Source organism: Camelus bactrianus, chromosome 14 (genome assembly GCF_048773025.1).
Source record: "Camelus bactrianus isolate YW-2024 breed Bactrian camel chromosome 14, ASM4877302v1, whole genome shotgun sequence".
NCBI lineage: Eukaryota > Metazoa > Chordata > Mammalia > Artiodactyla > Camelidae > Camelus > Camelus bactrianus.
The window spans coordinates 45,941,997-45,958,810 of record NC_133552.1 but is presented as its reverse complement, the minus strand read 5'-3'; the positions used below and the strand labels follow the sequence as shown (position 1 = coordinate 45,958,810).

The window sequence follows — 16,814 nt, the reverse complement described above, 5'->3', positions numbered from 1 at the left end:
TTTGCTTGTGGGTGGAGCATAATAAGGAATAGGGGTGGGAAGACCTGTGGAGGCAAGATCATGGTGGGCTTTGGAAACCAGGTTAAGGGGTACAGCTGTTGTCCGGTGGCAATGAGAAGCCACAGAAGGCCTTCATCAGAAGAAAGATGTGATCAGATTTGTGTTTTAAGAAGATCATTCTACAGTGCGGCAGATGGATTGACGGGCAGAAGGTACCACTGACAGCAGAGGGACTGGTGAGGAGATGTAATAGTAATCTGGGCTACAGTAATAGTGGGGATGATGAAGTGTCTTGGTTCTTGAGATAATCCTAGGAGAAGCATCCAAAGTGACCTGTTGATTATGGGGAACAAAGCAATGGAAACAGTCAAGGTCACCCCACCCCAACCCCTAGCTTTCTGTCTTGAGAAGAAATATGAGACGTATGCAATAGGAAGATAGGAAGGAATTCTTCTCTTACTGGAATACTAAAAAGGTATGTCTTAGCAAATAAGAAACTCTTGCAAAGATGGAAGTATAATAGGACAAATAATTCAGAATATTTTTTCTACTTTTGATGAAGGATGCTTTTTGAACTGTAAAGACCTATATCACAAGATGTTTTTCAATCTCCATATGGGAGCAGCAGGTTTTAGGCTATAGATAGTTGAATATTTCTCTTCAATGTTGGCTCATGAAAACGTGAAACTGCTACTGCTAATAGTCATGCAGTTTCTCCCTGAATAAATGAAAATTCTGTGCACATCTACATTTGTTCAGGTTGTTGTGTTCCTAGAAGGAGCTCAGGGACACCTGCTTACATTCTGATCAACGACTGAAGTTTATTCCGCCCCTAACTGCGAATTAAATATACAGCTGCTGGAAATGTCAGCAAAGTCACATAAAAAGAACTCTGATTCACCACTGTTACACTATTAAATAATCAGAGCTCCTGTCACATTGAATTGGATGTAAAAGTGCCTTTTGGCTGTTATTCCTACAGGGAGGCATGTTAAAATGCCCCCTCTCTGTACCCATTAAAATCCAGTGGGCCACATAGATACACTGTAGACACAAGAGACTGAACATACTGAATGAAGTCACTTTTTTAAATGGGCAGCTTAGTTGTTCCTATTTGTTCTGCAATAATTCTTGAATATCCTGGCTGATTATCATCAAATCTGGTGTAAATGCTAAAGAATAATCAGACACTGCTTACATGAGATTTGTAGATCAAGCTGCCATCTGAAAACAACATAATGGTCAACATTTAAAAATTTCTTCTTTATGGTAATCCTGTCTGTGTAAGGAAGATGTCCTCTTTTTATAGATATTTTGTTAGGAGTTGCTGAAACACAAAGAACTTTTTGTAAGATTAGCCCCTTCTAGTAAACAAAAGACAGAACTCATGAGAAAGTTACCATTATCTGCCAATATAGCACATTTGCCAGAAGGAGGAAGGGAGAGAGGAGAAAGTTAGAACAAGGGGAAAGTAAGGGTGGGAGGACAGGAGAGAGGGAGGGAGAAAGAGATGGGGGAGGAGAGAGAGAGAGAGGTACATTTTATGGAAGCAGCCACTAAGGGAGAAGTTGGCTACAGTAGCCACTGTTGGCTATTCCACAGGTGGTCGTTAAGTCTAACCACTTTCAACGTGGGTTGGGAACCTCCTAAAACTGTTACTGATAAAAAGAAAAATCTGCCCCAACCAATGCCACTATGAAGACATGGTTCTACTTAACAAAGATATTTCCAGTGGCAGGGTCGACACCAAAAGTCCGCTGTTATTTCAGTTACTAGAAAATCTCTATGAGACAAGCACTTTCTCTCTCTCCTGTCATTTTAACAACAATTTTCTAGAAAAGCTGTATCTAACTGTAGTCCTTTAACTGCTGGTGGCAGAGGGGGATTAGAAAGGAAGGGACCGTAGGGAGATGAAGGATGGAAAGGAGGAGTGAGTCTGAGCTGTTTCGCCCCAGATCTTTTGTTCTCCTCTAGGAGGGACGTCGGAAGAATTCAAGTTTAGGTCCAGGATGTGTTTTCTTTCTGGAGAAGATTATTTAATATATTTTAGCTATAGTTAGTTTCCTCTTCTATAAAATAGCATGCATGAATATATTTCTCATGGGGCTGGTTGTTGTGAGGATTAAATGTATAAAAAGGCATGTCAGAGGTGCTCAATAAATGCTGCTCTCTAAGCAGCAACTGCTCTTTAACTGCCTTGGTATCTTCCTACCTCAGATACCCCAACAGCTTATGATAAAAACACACAAACAGAAAAAGCAAAATAAAACATTAATGTAGAAAAACAACTAAATGACTTAAGAGCTTTGCCAATGAGCGTTATCACACTGTCCTTTCTCCTAGTGGCTTCAAAGCACTTTTCCATATGTTAATTTGCTTTCTTCATCCCAGAATATTGAGACTATGATTCCCAGCTACATATTTATTATGACAAAATTTCAGGTCAGCAGAACAATGTGGACTTCTAATACAGTACACTCTGGTGCATTTATCTGTTAGCAATTAATAAGCTTTTTCAGTGAAAGATATGACATATAGTGAATTATAAGATATTTGCAGAACTCAGAATGAAAATGCAAGGTTAAAATCTGCTGGAATATTTTGTGAGCCCTTGTGAGTTGTGGATCTGCAATTCTGAAGACTCTGAACGTCCTTTCCAACACTCTGTAAGCATCTGTATGAAGATGCAATCACCAGTTTGGCTCAGCTTCTCCAAAATATGTTTTCCTCTAATTAAATTTCACTGATTTTTCATTTCAGTCCCAGTACTCTATTCCCAATAGACAACAAAACACTAAGTTGTCTTCGTGCAAATAAGAAGTACCAAACTTAGGCCAAGAGAGTGCAGTTGATTCCAGAAGAGTGCAGCACATTCTCTGCTGGCAGGAAACACATGGGCTATAAATGTGTGCTCATTTAGACACTAAAGAAAAATAAAAGGCTTGTTTAAAAAAAGAAGAAAGAAAGAAAGAGAGGGAGGGAGGGGGGAATTCCTAACCTAGAACTTTGGGAACATGAAAAGAGAGTTAGGTAAAGTCACTTACCGCTTTGTGTCTCTGAGAGCTGAAGGTTTCACTTTAGTAAGACTGTCCAAAGCTTGGCTGTTCAAAAGAGAAAAACATAAACTCAGATTAGTGATAGGATTTTTTGCTTGTGCTGGGTCAATAAAGCGATATAAACCCACTCTACTCAGGGGCAACAGACACGTGAACAGGAAATGGTTTCTTTTATTTGATTACCTTTGATTATTTCTGATTACTTCAGGGTTCACTTTGATGAGGTTATCGAGATCCTGGTTTCTTTAAATAGAAAAATAAAAGAGAGCAGGTTAATTATAAAGTTCTTTTGATAAGATCATTAAGGTTATAAATCTGCTTGAAATAATAGTGAAACAAAATATTCTTCCCACTCAAAGCACAGAAATTAACAGTTCCATTACCTTCGGTTGTTGGTGAGAGTTTCCGGATTCACTTTGATGAGCTTATCAAGATCTTGATTTCTTTAAGTAGAAAAAAAAATTAAAGCAGTTTGTATTAGAGATAACACAGGTCTAAAATGGTTGGAATTGTAAGAAAGGATTAGCTATTTTAACATTTAGTGTGAGACATACTGGTTTGGCATAGAATAGCCTTGAAATAAATTTTCTAACCAATCCAGGGACAATGAATTATGCTGGATCAGAAGAAAAGTTACTCTGACTTCACACACTTCATTGTCAGAGCCTATCTACAAGGGCATGTGGACAAAGAGTTCATAGCAACATCTGGCAGTTAACCACTTCTCACTCTGGAATGTTATACCATTATGAAGATACAAACTGATTCTAATGTCGAATGTTGTTATTCTTAAAATCATATTCACCAACTAAAGATTTCTTTTTTAAAAAAATAATAAGCTTCAAAACTGGGATTATACTTAACATGAGGCTTGGCAAAGAGAATTCTGGTAATCCATCAAAACTGACTTTTCTCTCCTTTAAGATGACTTAAAAAGCTGAATTAAACTCAGTTGTTTATAATCAAATTAGTGACATACTCTGAAAACTGTCCACTTCCTAGTTGAACCTACCAATTTCTTTCCTCAATAAGAGAACACTATTTCCTCCCACAGGTTTACTGTCATTCACTGCCTCAGTATAATACTTTATTTTTTATGGCTGGAGAGTAGTGATGTTTCAAAGTGTTCCTCTAAACCACTTTATAATATTTATTCAAAGAAATAGAATAACTCACAATGGCAGGAAATCTCAGGATTGATAACACCTGCTTCTAGTAAATTTTGGATCACAACCTGCCTGTACTTCCTTTTCTCCCAAAGTGCTTTTCCTTTATATAAAATATAATAAAATATAATATAATACAGTTTATTCTTCAAAAAGACTGATGCAAGGTTAGGAACTGAAGGGGAGGCACTTAGAGGTTAATCATCAAAAAGTCTGAGAAAAGTTCTGCATTTCACTCCCTAAACCCTAAGCCTTTCCATAGAATGTGCTTCCCAGTTCATGGCTTCACTAAATTTAATCTCTCATCCCTTTTCTCAGATCTCCCTGGTACACAGAAAGCCTCTAAATAAATTGTCACTGTTTCGAATTAGCTTTAAGAATCATATTCTCAATTAAAGATAATCAGCTGGTGTCTACAAATACTATTAAAGGAATAATAAAGCATATGAAAACTATCCAAAATATAATTTTCTTGTGTACATTGATTGCACAATCTAAAGTTAAACGTTCCTGAAAGACAATCTTTAAAATGAGGTTAACTTCATATATTAAAAGAAAAAATACAAAGAAGAAAACTTTGTAGAGGAAATAATATGCTCAAAGGCTACAACCATTTAATACATAAAATCAATCACAATGTTTTTTAGTGTCACTACATATAATAGTCACCTACCAGCAAAATTAAGAGTAAGCTTAAAAAAAAGAGTAAGCTTTATTTTAAAAATGCAAACACAAATATGAGAACTTCTGTTTTCCTTGTTCTGCCTGATACAGAAAACTTGGTTCACCTAAAACCTTAGAACTGTAATATTCACAACCACTATTTCATAAAGCTCATTAAAAAATACATTTTACATCACTGCCTAATACTTCCTCTTTTCAGTCAGACGGACATATAATAAAACATAAATTTCATGAAATTATGCCCTAACTGTATAAGAACTCTTGTATTTTCTACCCTTTTATTCTAGTTAATTGGGGGGGGGGGAAAGGCTGACTGCCACTCTCTAAATTAATTACAAGACCATTTAATGGGCTGTGACCCATAATTTGAGAAAAACTAGCTTATGAACACCTGCTACGTTTTACCACTTCTCCTAAAAAGACAATACTGTGCGTTAATACAACAGCTATCTCAGTAATAGTCCTGAATTGCCTTGATTGATAGCATCATGCAACTCATCTCAACGAACTGAAAACAACAAATTTATAGACACTTTTTACAGGCCCTGGAGTCTACAGACACAGGAATCTTCAACCTAAATTTTATCTAGGAAAAATGTAACGTTTTTCCCATTCAAGTTACTGCTTTAAGGATAGAGGGCTACATTGGAATACTTAGCTGTTATTACTTTCATGTAGTTCAAAAGCTGTAATGTGTTTTGCACTCATTGGCATAATTGTGCCAGGGTCACTTGAAGTGACCCTGTGGAAGCGGTAAAGAACACCCCCGGCTGCCCCATGGCAAGAGCAGCAATCCCAGCTGCAGAGTCTCCACCGTTTCCCAAGGTGCTGAATCAACTTTCGTTTATTTTAAGATCAAAGCCCATGTGTTATGGTTTAAAGACCAGGAGTTGGGCTGGGAGTTAGAAGAACTCACAGAAGACTGTGGGATCCTGCCCCTGGCCTCAGTATTCTCATCTGTAAAATGAGGAGATTGGATTGGGTCATCTCTAAGCCTCTGCTCATGTCTAACAGCTTCTACTCCTAGGAATCCGTGAATATGAATTTCACTGCCTGTCATTTTTATTAAATTAGCTTCTTAGTGTCTTTTTTTCTTTTAAATGCAACTAGCTGTCAATACATTCTATATTCAGCAAGCGGCACAGGAGTATCCCAAAATGTAATATATTAAATTGACAACCTATTATTGTCTTGGAGTCACATCCCTGTGCCCCCAGTTCATAATTAGCTTTAATCTATGAAAATTGCCTGCTGTTAATAAGATTGAGTATGTCTACTGAATTCTCTTTTTGGCATCCATGGCCTATAATTACACCTGACGCACAACTAATGATACCTAGTTGTAAGCTTCAAATCCAGTAGGTGCTCAGTAATTATTCACTGCCTAACAGATCACAGAACTACTATTAGTCTTCCACTAGTTTTCTCTCTGATCCTGGTCAAATCACTTAACCTTTCTGAGTCTTAATTTCCTCTTCTGTAAATTGAATACGTTCAAACAGAACAGTGGTTTGCAAAATTGTTCAAACTAACTGGGCTACAGTTCTCTGAGGTTCCTTCCTGCCATCTCCAAAATTTTGCCTTTTTTTAATGTCCCAACAAAACTCAAAAAGGTGAAATCACTACTACCTAAAGCATTATCAAGTTTTAGGTCCATTTCTTTGGTGGAAGCAGCAAACAATGAATCTAAGAATCAATGAATCTCATAAAATTTCCACTGACCATCAGAAAACGCTCTCTGAAAACAAGATGAAGGATATTGCTGGCAATGAATCTAATGACGTGTCAGCTTTTTAAAAAAATTAACTATCATTAATAAATTTTAACCAAATTCAGAGACAAAAGTGTTAGCATCAATACTACAAAGCATAGACAGGGCATAGACTAGCCCTATGCCTACCCCACTCACTCCCTTCTACTGCTTTACCTGAGCTGCCTTCTGTCTCTCAGCAAATAGCTAAGTTTCCAGGGACATATAAGGATGGTGATGATTATTTCAAGATTTATATTCAATTTGCCCAAAGAATGATTATAAGTCATTTATATTCATATTGTGTTAGTTAAGAAGAAACAAAACAAAGTGAATAAATAGTATCTTTCTCTTACCCAGTCGTGTCTTTGACAGCTTTGAGGCTTACATTAATAAGTCTATCAAGACCTTGTTCACTGCTGAATCAAAATAAAATAAAAAGTCAAATTCAGTTGGAAATCAGCAAATTTTATGACTGGCAGTTTTTCTTTGGACAGAATCCTACACAAAAAGTGATACATTTACTGAGTTTCTACTATATATATGTTAGTTATCTTTTTTAAAACCTCAAAACAACTACATGAGTTAAATATTACCATTCTCTGTTTATGAATAAATTGAGTTTCAAGGAAGTTAAGACCCTCCTTGGGCCAGATACAGAAGAAATGACTGCGGGTGAACCAGGATTGAGACTATAGCAACTGGATCCCAAACCGCAAGCTCCTTCCCGCTAACATCCTTCCTCTCTCTGTTTGCAGTAATTCCTTACATCTGCACAATGCTTTTCACAAACATTACCATCACAATAATTTCAAGAGGTAGCTTGGAGTTACGCTGTCATACTTTTCTTAACTTCTGCTCCAGTGAATAATGGGTCTTAACTTCTCAAGAAGATAGGAGTATATTCAAAGTCATGCAAAAATATTCTAATCACATATAAGAATGTTATGTTGCCAGTTTTCTGAAGTCATTTAAAAATCAATCCTTGGGTTTGTGAAAGAGAAGAAAGTCAATATTCTTTGGTTTATTCAGTTTTATGAACTTATAATTTATTAACTATAAATTCACAGTAATAATCTAGTTATGCTATTACTGTGTCAAATGAATTTCTCAAATAGACATTATACTTCAATATTTTGCTTCAATATTACAATGTAAACAATATTGTAATGTAATAAATTGAAGCAACAATAACAGAAAAATCCATAAAGCATTATTACACATCAACAAATCAATCTGTTCTCATTTTTTTTTTCATGTCTCCTTTCAAATGTCCTTAGTCAAATAACTAATCATATTTGGGGGCATAAATTGAAGACTTACTCATGAGCTTTCAATAATCTCAATAAGCTTACCTTTTATTTGCTGAGGGAATCACTTTGATAAGATTGTCCAGGTCTCGGTTCCTAAAAAATGTTGTAAGTTTCAATAGCTTATAAAAATCAAGAAAATTGATTATAATTTGTACCTCTTTTCTATTTTAAGATTGAATTAAGGGATTGTTGCTAATTCAAAACTTCATCATTACTTCTCTTTTTAGCCCTCTGTAAAAGCAGGTGGTTACTATCAATTCACTTCTTACACAATGTACATATGAGAATTTAATTTAGTTTTATTCTTGATTTCTTTCAAGACAACCTCAAATTTAAATTGCTCTTAAACTCTTTATTTTCCATATTACATTTTGTACTAGAAAGAGCATTTAGAATATTTTTGAAGGTTGCAATGAACAAGAGAAAAATTAAAGGGGGTGGGTTATAGCTCAATGGTAGAGCACATTCTTAGTATATGCACAAGGTCCTGGGTTCAATAACCAGGAACTCCATTTAAAAAAAGATTTAAGAAAAAAATTTTTAAAGAGAAAAATTTAAATTGTTCATCGTTTCCATGTATTCCTTGTTTCCCTTCCCTCAAAACAAGACAAAACAAAACAAAAGCCTGAGACTTTTTTTTTTTTTAAGGGTTTATTTCCTGATTCTAAGGTATGGCGGAATACACATAATATGAATATTTAACATTGAGGCTACATTGATATATTAATTTAGAATCAGCTTCATGCAATGCTAAATCAGAACAAGGAAGACTTTAGATTATGTAACTTTCTTTTCTTTTATCCTAAATATGTAAATAGGCAATAATAGCTCTGTTATTATTAAAAGGACATTTCTGTTATCACACTGGGTCTTCATACCAACTCTAATAGCAAAAAGCCTGAACAAGACGCCTAATTTGATGTACCTTCTTATTGGACAATTTGTTGTATATCCTCAAGAGAAAAAAGACAGAAAGGCTTACATCACTTAACTAACCTTTAGGATTAACCTATAAACTAATTTTGTCATGTACATACCCCTCCACGTAAATTACTGCAGTCTGTTATGCTGAACGATGTGAAATTGTCGTTTTGTGGGTCAAAAATGGTTAAATGTTAAAAATTTTACATTGTTCAACTTAATAGGATAATTTCTTTGGTATCTTCTTTGAGTTAAGCACTAAGTGGTACAATGGGGACCCAAGGATGAAGAAAAACAGTAACAGTAATAATAATATCCACAGATAATGTCTAATAAGTACTTGAGCGATTAAGTGCTTCAGAAGTGTGTCCTCACCTAATTTTCCTAGAAAATTCACGAAGAAAGTAACTTTTACAATCCCCACTTTACAGATAAAGAAGATGAGGTTTAATGGAGGTTAAATGATTTGTACAAGACTACATAGCTAATAATGTTCTCTGAACACAAACTTTTCACTGCTAAGGGGAAGAGATGGATATGTGACCTAACGCATTACATGGCAGAGTGTGGGTACTAAAACAGAGGCTCATACGCTGCAGGGGAACGGTCATATCATCAAGGCCAGTTTCACCTTTACAAACTAAGTCATCTTGGAAGAGGGACAAGGGATACCTGTCTTTCACTAAATCTTTATCTGCAATGCAAAGTATTACATAGTCTCTGGATTCAGTATCTGACCCTCAGACAGTGACAATAATGTTTTGTTCTTATTTAGTAAACAAAATCTAAGATGATTTAGCACTAAATATTCAGATAAAAGAATGGTGAAATCTGTGGTCTAAACATAAAGCAAATGAAACAATATACACAAGGGAGGCTGTGCTTCGAAGGCTACCCTAAGTATGTTCAGAGTTGATCCTTTTCACCCACTCAGGTGAAATACTGCTTAGTCCAGGAGTCAGCAATCTATGACCCTCAAGCTAAATCCAGTCTATAGACTGGTTTTATAAATAAAGTTTTATTGGAACACAATCATGCCCATTCACATACAATGTATTATCTATGGTAGCTAGTTGACTAGTTAAAATAGAGACTGTTTCAGCGACCCTAGCCTGAAATATTTACTCTCTAGCCTTTAAGCAGAAGTTTCTGACTCCTGATCGAGGCTAATAAACTTTATATACTAGCTACCTACTGTAAAAATAAAATTCCTATGTATAAAGTAAGATAGAAAATCTGTCACAAAGAAGACATATACTTTGGCATCTTTTGCATTTAACTCATGTTCAAACTAGCATAACAATATATGTTTAATAGATTTATGGTTTTGTTATATCTCTTTGTTTACACAAAATCATGTGCCTTAAAGAAAATTCTCTCTATAAAAGACAAATGTCACTCTTTGTATTCTTTATTATTTCAATGAACTGAGTATAATTTTTATTTTATTTTTTAATGGAGGACATGGGGATTGAACCCAGGACCTTGTGCATGCTAAGCATACGTTCTACCACTGATCTATACTCACCCCCACCAAGTATAATTTTTAAAAATGACCTCCCAACTTTAGGAATCGTTTGAGTATAAACAGTAAGAGGACAGGGTAAAAACGAAGGATGAAGGAAGATTTTTCTTTACATAAAGACCTCTTGGCTGCTTATCTCTGGGAAGTTGTTTGGCGAAGATGTTTCATTTCATGGAGAATTTTGATTCTTTCTGGGGAAATCCCAAGCATGGAACACATATCCCACACTGATAAGAGATGACTCCCATATTTTAAAGAATTCCTTCACTAATATTCACAACCAGGAGCCCTGAATAAGGCCTTTAACACAAGGTTTCTGACACAGAGCTGTTGATTTTGGGCCCCATTATTGGCCGTCTCTGTGGTGAGACAATGAATTTCATCACAATTATTTGAGCTGAATAGAAAAGAATGGAGAAACAGAAAAGTTCCATAAATCTCACCCTTGGTTAGTTCTGTTTGTTTCAGGAGCCACTTTGATGAGGCTGTCAAGACTTTGGCCCCTTTAAAACATGGAAGAAATGATCAAATCAATGGTCAGTTTATAGCAACTGGTTGCAGATGTTTATTAAAACTGAGAAACATTTTATTCTAAAAATATTTAACTATAAAATATTTATTGAAATAGAGATCATCTCAAAGGGTTGGAGTTTTTTTCAGTATTGACTCTGAACATATATATTTGGATATAACTATAACTGCATAGAAATAATAAATAATAATCAGTGGTTTTAGAAGCCTCATGATGTGCCAGGCACTGTTCTAAGTGATTTACATGATTTACATAATTTAATCCTCACATCAACTTATGAAATAGTGTAAAAAAAATTAATAAAACAGAAACCACAATGAAATAGAGTTAGGAGACCAGCAGGGGGAGCTCTCACTTCCTGCCATGATAGTGGAGCCCAAAAGGAAGAGACAGGCTCCTCTTCTCCCCTGCCAGGACTCAGCCATTGAAAACCCTGTGAACTCTTTGTTTTCTATCCCCTCCCAACTTCCTTGTCCTCTATAAAAGTGTTCTTCCCTTGCCCTTCAGGGACTTGCATGTGGCTTATAATGGTTGCAGATTGCAAATGGCAATTCTCTGCTGATCCTGAATAAACGCTTGGCAGGAGAAGTATCTGGCAGTCTGTTTCAGGTCAACAGCAGGAAGTATTATCATCCCAATTTCACAAAGGGAAAAACTGAGACACACAAAGATTTAAGTTTTTCCCACATGGCTAGTAGTGGCCATGGAGGAATTTAAAGCTGAATAATCTAAGTCCAGAATGTGTGCACTTTCTGTAACACCAACCACCTTATTGGAACATAGTGGCTGAACTGACATTGGAAGTGACCAGAGAGCACACGGTCCAATTTCTTCACTGTAAGAGTGAGAAAACTGAAGTCCAAAGGCCCACTTCACACAGTGAGGGCAGAGCCAGGCCAGGACCCACATCTCTGGACTCTGGTCTGATTCCCTTTCCTCTCCCCTATGCCATCCATCTACTTAAGAAAAATAAACAAATCTATGAGTAAAAGTGTCCCAACCATCCTGGGAAAACAACTGTGCACTTCATGAATCAGAGTGACCTCCGTTATATTTGAAATTAACTGAACAAAATCTTAAACATTTTACATATGAGGTCATGGAGGCTTCATGGCTCTTCTTGAACTACCATTGGTACATTGGCACTCTAGCAGCGTCTGTCTGCTGAAATGATGATTAGATTATGTTTTTACGCATTGGTTAACGTGAAACAAAAAAAAGAGATGCATATTGCCTTACCCTTGCCCGTTGTTTCCTGTTCTTGGATTCGCTTTGATGAGATTGTCGAGGTCTTTGGAACTTTAAACAAAAAAGACAAACAAAAACATAATAAATGAAAATGGAATTAAGTCAAGTAAGTACTTTAACTTAAAGATACATGTGCTGAAGATGAATTTTACTATTAAGTTTTGAGAGAAATCAATCCCAGTCTATGCCCTCATGTAGAAGAGTAAAAAATTTGACCTCCATACAAATCATTGGTATACTAGCTCAGTTTCCCATTTACCTTCAAAATAAAATCAGAAAATTAGAGCAAGACTGAGTTAAAAAAAATAAATTCAGGAACTATTTGCTGAAAACTCTCACCTGGCTGGCACTTTTCAGTATTCCATCCAATGCTGTAGATAAAACTAAACTATGTTTTGTTAATAATTCCATTTGTAGTGTCTTTTTGCTTTAAAGGGATTTTATATCCATTGTTTCACTTAATTCTTATGAAAATCAAATGACAAATATAGAACAGACATTATGAGCCTCATTTTATAACTAAAGAAGCCTCAGCTCAGTGTTCAAGGGACTTGCTCAAAGGCACCCAGCTGGTAAGCCATGGAGTTTAGACTTTTTGATTCCAAACCAGATTTTTCAACACAGTTTCTCTAATGAGAGCCATAAATTAATGAAGATTTTGATGGGAAGGAAGATAAGACATAATCCTCACCGTGGGTTACCTCTGTTTACTTCAGGACTCACTTTGATGAGATTGTCAAGGCTCTGGCCCCTTTAAAACATAGAAAAAATGATGAGGTTAATGATAGATTAGCACCAAGTGGATAAGACTATTCACTGAAACTCTGAAAAAGCCTAACCCTCATTGAGATCACGCTAAAGAGTTGAAGGCTGTTAAAGGTGACCATGCAGAAGCATGTAGGGATTTACACATCTCTGAAACTCATTGAGACTCAGCGAGACAGTATTTTCTTCCTGGAGCCATTAGGCCACTAGCAAATACTGAACTAGGACTTAATTTTGATTCATTTAATGCTACGATTTTAGCCTTTGCCAGGTGCACTAAACATTTTCTAAGAGTCTGTATACACATTTCATGGAACATTCCAGAAAGCACATCCTCAGCACATTAACTTCCAACATGCTGTAGGACTTCTGAACTTTGGAGAATTCATATTTTGTAAAATTGTCATTCATTGGCAGATTTTCTGTTTATGATACTGGATTAAGATAAATACACCAACTTGTTCAAATCCATGATATACAAATCTGGTAACTGTTTCTGGTACTTCTGTGTGTTAAATCTACAAAGTTTGACTAGTTGTTGTTGACAAGAATCAATAGAAGGATTAAAATCTATAAAGTTATGAAATGTAAGCCATATTTACTGTGATATAAAACTCTTTGTAGTCACTGCAAACACGTCAGTATTTTATGGCTACCTGCTAATATATCTGCTTCTGATCTTGATAGAATTTTGTTTTTCCTACAGCTTCTACATGTGTTTTCCCACATACGCCATACCAGCCAATGCTCTTCTGATCTATGGAGGGTGCCACGCGGGTAAAAAATGTCCACAGAAGGTACTTTTACACCATGCACTCCCATGCCCTGTGGCCCTGCTAAGATACAATCACAAAATCTCTGAGATTATGTCTATGCAACATCAAAGATATAGATATTTGGAACAGCTGGATGTTGACTCAAGTTTTTACTTGTATCCAGATGTCTGAGAATGTGGTACCCATGCTAAAAGCAGCAATAAAAATTTTGGACTTCTTTCAAAAATAAAAATTTGGACCTTTTTCATGCAAATAATCAAACTGTTAACCCCAGAATACCTTTTGTTGATTTTGTTGATTTTTGCCTAAACAAAATATGTGGAATTTGAATGTCAGTGACTAAGAAAAAAAATTCCCAGAATTCTGTTTCCAGATTTGAGTGCTCAAAAAACCAAACCAAACCATAAATTGGAGCATGGGGACACAGCTAGCAAGTGACAGAGCCAGAATTTCAACCCAAGTCCTTCGGACTCCCTACTCACACTCACTGCCTCAGGTTACCTGCCTGGAACACCCGGGTAGCCAAGGACAACAGTGATTTTGTCTCAGTCCGCCAGGTGCAGAACTGCACAAGCCTCTAACTCATCAGGTGGCTGGGCCTGCAACCACACAGTGCCGCTGGGAACAGGACAGCCTGACAGTGCGCACCAGCTTTCAGCGAGAGGAGCCCCTGCTCCACTGAGTGGGCCCGAAGGCATCAGTGACACATTTTAGAATCAACTCATAATACAATGTACTGAGCGAACTGAATGGAACAGAGTTCAAAAGGAACCACATGGAATTATCTGGTACGCCGTTTTCAGCAAGATGCTGAGCTCAGTTTCAGATATGTTCCATCTGTTTTTTAAAAAATTAAAAGCAAGAGGACATAAGCTTTCCAGATTTACTTGACAAGTCATGGGTAGGGCAATTCTTTTAACAAAGAACCCTTTGTTAAGCTCTTCATCTTTAAACGTGCACTACACAACATACACATACACATGCTACACACAAATGTGCTACACATGTACACACAGTTTTCACATAAACACATCCATGTATATCCACATGTACTACTGACACAACCACAGACATACACTTCTTATACATAATACACGTACACTTACACACACACACTACCTATAATACACTTACATATACACACACTGTGATGGTTAATTTCATGGGTCAGCTTGACTGGGCCACAGGGTGTCCACGTATTTGGTCAAATATTATTCTGGGTGTGTCTGTGAGGGTGTTTTGGGATGAGATTAACATTTGAATCTGTAGACTGAGTAAAGCAGATTGTCTTTCCTAGTGTGGGTGGGCCATGACCAATCAGTTGAAGGACTGAATAGATGTTACCTGCCTGACTGCTTGACCTGAGTCATTCTTCTCTTGCCCCTGGACTGGAATTTAACCGTGGGCTTTCTTGGTTCCTAGGTCTTCAAACTTGGACTGGAGCCACACTACTGGCTCTCCGAGGTCTCCGGCTTGCCAACTATAGATCTTGGGACTTCTCAGCCTCCAAAGGGCACATGCTAATTCCTTATGATAAGTCTCTTTTTCTCTAAAAATATGTATTCTATTGTTTCTGTTTCTCTGGAGAACCCTGATTAATACACACACATACACTTATACCAGCACACTTCTACATACACACTAACATATACACACATACATTTATACATAACATGCTACTTACACATGCACATACACACTTACACAAACATACACACAAAGAAATAAATCATTTAGCCCACTAGAGAAGGGTAATCAAATTCCCATTTAATTCCTCAAAATCTACCTTATAGTAAACACCAGAGAAAAAAATGCAAGTGTATCACTCATATAGAACTGCTTAATATGGTGTATTTGGGGGAAAAAAGATCTCAATTTGGTTTGAATTTCGATTTACTTTCCTGAATATAAGCACTCAGAATTCCAATGTGTTTATAAATGTCAAAGGGAAAATAAAAAGCTTTAAATTACTTACCTCTTGATATTTTTATTTGTTTCAGGATTCACTTTAATAAGCCCATTGAGGTCTTGTTTCCTTTGAATAAGGAAATGAGTTTTAATGAATGTCATTAAAATAAAACACTAATCAAGTGAACAATGATTGGAAAAGTTATGAAGTGGTAAATATACCAGTTCTTCATCAAATGTAATTTTTATACCTCTAAATGCAAATGAAAATTCTTCTCTTACATTTTGAGCTGAAGATCATTTATGTTTCCTTATTTATCAACAAGAAACATATGATTTTTGTTTTGTTCTCTAAACACGTAAGTATATGTGAAACTTGCTATTTAACAAAATCAACTTGGCCCTGAGACACGTCTTGTCAGAACACCCCAGATGGGTAGAACTGAAGAGATGTAAGGTAGATACAGTTCTATACTGGATCCAGATAGAATATAAATTTCCATATAACAAATCAGATATACTTGCCAATTTTCTTTTTAAATAATAAGAATAATGTTAAGAATAATAGTAGTTTAACAATATTAAAAATAAGGATAAGAAGAATATATGTCTTCATATAAATTCAACCATTCCCCCAATCCAGGCCTTTAAAAATATAATTAGATTATAATGAGTTATAAGGAGCAACAAAAAAACACCTTACATGGTAGGAAAATTAATGACTCACTTCTCAGGGAGATATGTATCGCCCCCATTGAAATGCACTGTGTAATACAAACAGGGGCATAACCCGGACCGAAAGAAGGCAGTAGAGGAGGGCAGTTGTATCACGACTGGGCACTGCTACCATGCGGACCCAGCCCTGAGGCAGAGGAGTGGTGGAATGTTCTTACTCCCAGGGTGTGTACCTGCCCAGCCCCTCCCCTGCTGCCTTCTGAGAAGTTGATTTTCAAGAGTTTCAGTCAGGCCTCACTCTTGGCTATCTCTGTCATTTTGGAGATCCACTTTTAAAATGTTGTCAAGACTGTGTCTTTCTTTAGATACAAAGAAATTCAATTCAGGACCTCATCCCTAAAACTAAATCAAAATCTCAGAGAAAAGGCAACTTACTATTAAACATTGGAACAATTCTTCAAAAATAAGCAGTTTTATTGGGAGCAAGGAGGGAAG

At 36.4% G+C, this 16,814-nt stretch overlaps 1 protein-coding gene across 7 annotated transcripts in view; it reads right to left on the bottom strand.

Annotated features, from left to right (window-relative positions):
* The window catches only part of SCEL (sciellin), a 173,704-nt gene that overhangs the window by 22,286 nt on the left and 134,604 nt on the right, over positions 1-16,814 (bottom strand). For 6 of the 7 annotated variants that reach the window (XM_045509153.2, XM_010973529.3, XM_045509156.2 and 3 more), the window contains 9 exons: positions 15,712-15,771; positions 12,887-12,946; positions 12,187-12,246; positions 10,859-10,918; positions 8,012-8,062; positions 7,013-7,075; positions 3,440-3,499; positions 3,240-3,299; positions 3,045-3,101 (listed from right to left, as the gene is read on the bottom strand). In XM_045509153.2, coding sequence (XP_045365109.2) covers positions 3,045-3,101; positions 3,240-3,299; positions 3,440-3,499; positions 7,013-7,075; positions 8,012-8,062; positions 10,859-10,918; positions 12,187-12,246; positions 12,887-12,946; positions 15,712-15,771 — 531 coding nt within the window. The remainder of the gene's footprint in view (positions 1-3,044; positions 3,102-3,239; positions 3,300-3,439; positions 3,500-7,012; positions 7,076-8,011; positions 8,063-10,858; positions 10,919-12,186; positions 12,247-12,886; positions 12,947-15,711; positions 15,772-16,814) is intronic. The other variant, XM_045509155.2, reaches the window with a different exon arrangement.